The sequence below is a fragment of the Bombus vancouverensis genome, unplaced genomic scaffold (assembly GCF_051014615.1).
Source record: "Bombus vancouverensis nearcticus unplaced genomic scaffold, iyBomVanc1_principal scaffold0018, whole genome shotgun sequence".
Lineage (NCBI taxonomy): Eukaryota > Metazoa > Arthropoda > Insecta > Hymenoptera > Apidae > Bombus > Bombus vancouverensis.
Window position 1 is genome coordinate 7,282,994 of NW_027468910.1, and position 4,856 is coordinate 7,287,849.

The 4,856-nt window shown below is 34.6% G+C and overlaps 1 protein-coding gene across 1 annotated transcript; it reads right to left on the reverse strand.

Moving 5' to 3' along the window:
- Positions 1-232: 232 nt before the first annotated feature.
- On the reverse strand, positions 233-4,622 carry LOC143304073 (uncharacterized). The gene is made up of 3 exons (XM_076626405.1): positions 2,565-4,622; positions 2,418-2,489; positions 233-2,339 (listed from the first exon to the last, which is right to left on the reverse strand). The coding sequence occupies exons 1-3, from the start codon at positions 2,661-2,663 to the stop codon at positions 1,926-1,928; spliced, it is 585 nt and encodes a 194-aa protein (XP_076482520.1). The 5' UTR covers positions 2,664-4,622; the 3' UTR covers positions 233-1,925.
- Positions 4,623-4,856: the final 234 nt, after the last annotated feature.

Sequence of the window (4,856 nt, forward strand, 5' to 3'; positions counted from 1 at the left end):
ACAAGAAAACTATTCTATACAAAACGCGCGAATAAAGATTTGAATGCACAAACGAACACACGGCGCTACGAAACTAAAGGAAGGATTAACAAAGCGAGGGCGACTAATAAATCCAACCAGTATAAAATAAAATAAATAAAACCAGCTAACGGATTGAACGAGTTACGAACCAAACAAATAAACCAGGAAATAAGAATAACTACAAAAAGGGAAATAATTGAAGCGCCAGAAATACATGTATATATAAATATATTTTAATCAATCAACTTGGAGAGTTACATATAAGTATAAACATATATGCTAGATATGTAATAAACTAGTAAATATTAGTGTTAGTGCTTATAATACTATGCAACAAATACAATATTATCAATTTATGAAATATAAGTATATACGAAGTTAAAAACTAATAGTCTAACGAATACATAAAACATACAATATTGTATTATTAAAGAAATAAAAGTTACATTGTCAGAAACATATATATATGTGTGCGCATTCTATTAAACAGAAACATACTTAAAACTAGCCTACGTTCCGGTAAAGAGTTATAAAATAAGAACTACGCTACGAAACATGCATGTCTCTATATAAACATATAAAAATCTATATTCTAAACTACTACTAATCTATGTGCATTCTACAATCTGAAATACATATTTAAAACTAGCCTACATGCCGGTAAAGCATTATAAAATAAGAACTACATTATGAAACATGCATGTCTCTATATAAACATATAAATAATCTATTTTCTAAACTAAAACCACTATTAATAATCTACAAAAAAAATAGAACACACAACGCAACACTTGGGACCAAGCGACAACCTGTCGACAGGCCAAACGCTCAAAATAATTAACACCGCAACGACTTGAGGAATTGCTTACAGAAATTCTGTCATCAAGCACAAATATGTAAACACACATTAAACGCACAATAATCTAGAAACAAAACCTTCAATACTATGTTGTCACAATACAAAATATATATGTATATATGAAATCAAATGATTGACACATAACCTCAAATACACAACACTATATCACAAAAGAATCTAAATGAAAATCACTTTGCCAGAAATATATACATATATACGTGTGCGGGTGCGTGTTCTATCTTATTAAATGAAATTAATATAAAATAAATAATTAACATTTCATTTCGTACGAACACTACATGAACGAGAGAAATATACATATAAATACGTATATATATATATATAATATATATATATATATATATATATGTATGTATGTGTGAGTGCATATGTTTTATATTATCGAATACTCTATAAAATAAACTACTCAAAACAATAAATAACGCAATCGAAGAATTACAAAACATTAGCCATATTGAAGTGACACACAACATAAACATATATATATATATATATACATATTATACTATTGTCACTTTAAAACAATATTAATAAATAAATGTTCCAATTGCGGTAGAATAAGGAAAAACGAGCGACAGACGAAAAATTACTTCGATATCAAACAAAACTAAAGACCCGTCACTAAAAACTTTACTGATGACATCTATGAGCAGCCATGTTGGATTTACACGCGTCATGGCGACAGGAATATTAGGGATTAATGGAAGTCAGGCGCGAGAAACAAATCATGAAAACACATTGTTAACACTTTTCTTTAATAAATTCTATGCGCAACTACAAATGTAAAAAAAAAATATATATATATAATTAATTAAAAGGGGGGAAATATAAAATTGAAAAAAATAACAAACGTAAAATAGATAACCTAACACTATCACATTCAAAATATATATATATATATATATATATATATATATATATATATATATATATATATATATATATATTGAACACAAAACAAAATACATCAAAAAATTAATAATAATAAGGAACATCAAACAGCGAACCAACGAATTTGAAGCAGCTACACTAAATCAAAATCGAAGCAAGGAGCTCCGGGATAAAGTTCGCTGAACTCACGCATACACCAATAGCGCACAACAGGGGAAATTCCCTTTCTCCCAGAAGCGTGGTGACGAAGATGTGCCTCCAAAACCTCTTCGGGAATTTCATTCGCAAAACGAACTTTCACGCAACGATCGGTATCAACGATTTCAACCAGAGGGGGTTCCCTCTCCAATACGACGGTCTCTGCATCGAAGAAATTCTCGTCGAAAGTAACCAAATCGTCAAAGCCCAATTTCGACACGGCCTCGGCACCAATGTTGAATAGTTCCTCCAACCACTCTGATACTCGTGGTTTATCACAGGGCCGCATGCGTTTGATTGGTCCTCCCGAGTCGCCCATGGGTTCTTCGGAATCCCTCTTTCGCTTGGGCTGAGAACAACACGGTATATTTTAAATAAAACGAAACAGGACGAATCAAGCGGACTAAAAACAAGACTAAATACGTACCAGGGAAGTCTGGAAAGGAACCTCTGATGGAAACGACTCCGCAAACATTGTTCGAACGTCGATCACCGAAGCCTAGGGAAATAGCAAAAAAGGAAAAAACAATCAAAATCACAAAAACAACCTTAATATGCAAACATCCAAACTTACGCAAAACAACTCGAAGGAGGAGGTCCTTGTTATGGGAGAGCAGCGGAGCTGCGCGTGTTTACCCAGTAAACATTGAAATGATAATGATGCTGCAGCCATCAGCCCTTCCACGCGCCGAAGAACACCGGTAATTCCCACGGTACAGCACGTGGAAGTTTCTCGTGGAAAGGATTAGATCAGCGTGGAATGCTTCAAATCTCCTAGACGCTAGCTCAGCGGAACACAGGACTGATAAATACTAAGTCGAAATATGGAATTTGCATTTTGTCACGTACGATTCCAAGAAGCCCAAACTGCAACATCCCGATTCCCACGGAAGCGTACCCCCAGTGGACCACCACCCCGTGGGGGATGGCATTATAAATAAGCGTAGCAACATAGCGCAGCGCTCATTATTATTCTGGTGAACATTCTTATTACGGTTCATTATTCTTTGTTCATTATTATAGTGTCCATTCTTCTTATAATTTGCGTTCGTTCATTTTTTATAGTGTTCATTCCTTACGGCTCATTATTCTTCGCTCATTAGTTTGTTCATAATTCTTGTGATCGTTTGTTATTACGGCCCATTATTAATTTATTACTACGTTCGTTATTGCGCTCGTCACTGCGTTTAGAAATTTTGTATAGTATTTTGCGTTTCGGGGTCTTAATTTTTTCGGTCAAGAAAAGAGAGTCGCGACTAAGTAAAAAGAAAATTTTATCTTTGAAGTCCTCATTTCATCGTTTAAACACAAACGCGCATTGTAATTGCGGTATTAATCCAGCTAAGTGAATTGCTCAGTCTGTATTAAAATAGATAAATAAAGTAAGAGTTGATAGTAAACTATATTCGAGTTCAAATAATAAACTCAACAAAACTTCGACGACCACCGGAGCGGCTGAGGCAATGGCACCAGACAGCACCTACTCCTCAAGGTAAGAAAATTAATTTTGAAAATTTCCTTCTTCTCTGGTAATCTCGTTGCCCTCGAGAATTGAATTAGAACTTCCTATCATCGATTTCGTTTTATTTTCGCGAACGGTTTTGAAGATAGAATCATTGTTTAAACTTTTAACAAAAGAGTTGTCCGCTGTGTCGGCTTGTGCGAACGGTGTTTTCAACTACTGAAACATCCACTGATCTTCGCATTCCTCCTCCCATTGTTGGTAAAATATTACCCGCCTTTGGGCAAGGCTTGCGAAATCACATAAGTCCCGCACAGGAAGGACTATTAAATACATCGTCGGGGTCAATCGAAAATTAAGAACAATACCGGCGTTGCTATTAACTGATATTCTTGCCATCATTGCATGCGATTGTAAGAGAGATATAACAGAACAATTTCCCTTCGAGAATTTAACCAAAGGATCGTTCGCTGTGTTGGCTTGTGCAAACGGTGTTTTCGCTTATCGAAAACACCCATCGATCTCCGCATTCCTCCTCCCACTGTTGGTAAAATATTACCCGTCTTTGGGCAAGGCTTGCGAAATCACACGAGTCCCACACAGAGAGGATCGTTAGAATCATCCCCGATTATTAAACTCAAAAGGCAAGAAAATCGTGGTGACAGAATCCACCGTAGTAAATGAATCGAGTTTCGGTCCTAACGGCAAACTACTACAGCGAAATTAAAAGAGAAGAAGAAGTCAAACGTAAAAATAAATTTATATAAAACAACGAAAAATCTCACATTCCTATCCAATCCAGCAACGCTAAAATATATATTATCTAGCTAATAAAATATATATATATAACCTAAGCCATTTTACATTCAAATAAAAATCCGTTCAACGAGGAAAAATATTTATTGTACCCAGCTTTAATCCTCTCCCGTGCTAGTATCCCTGCGCATAGCAGGTTAGCCGAAAAGTGGAATTCGTTTACCAGTTGCATTAAGCGTCAGTTAACGCTACCCATTAAGCGTAAAAGAAAATAATAAAAATAAAATATTTTGAAATAGTCCTTAGACTATTTCTGGTGGCAGCAACTACCGTATTAATTAGAAATCTAAATCAGTATTAAATACACAATAATATCATTTCAATTTATTTCCCTTCCGATTAAATTCAAAACTCAAACTATAAAAAAAAAATTTTTCAGTAAAATTTAACTTTAAATTTGATCGATTTAAACAAATAGATACGTAACAGAGTAAAGTAATAAATTTTTGGTGGCAGCGGTGGGATACGCTCCACAAGGGATTAAAGTTGTCACGATTATCGATAAAATATATACCTAAGAAATAATGTCGACTAAATTAGAATCGTTGGACAAAGGCATGATCTTGATGTTATCGGAAAAACTTAAAG

Excerpts from the sequence above, each read along its gene's own strand:
- LOC143304073 (XM_076626405.1), bottom strand. The coding sequence starts at position 2,663 with ATGGCTGCAGCATCATTATCATTTCAATGTTTACTGGGTAAACACGCG. Across the intron at positions 2,490-2,564 it reads CCTCCTTCGAGTTGTTTTGC|GCTTCGGTGATCGACGTTCG; the intron begins GTAAGTTTGGAT and ends CTATTTCCCTAG. Across the intron at positions 2,340-2,417 it reads TTCCTTTCCAGACTTCCCTG|CCCAAGCGAAAGAGGGATTC; the intron begins GTACGTATTTAG and ends TGTTGTTCTCAG.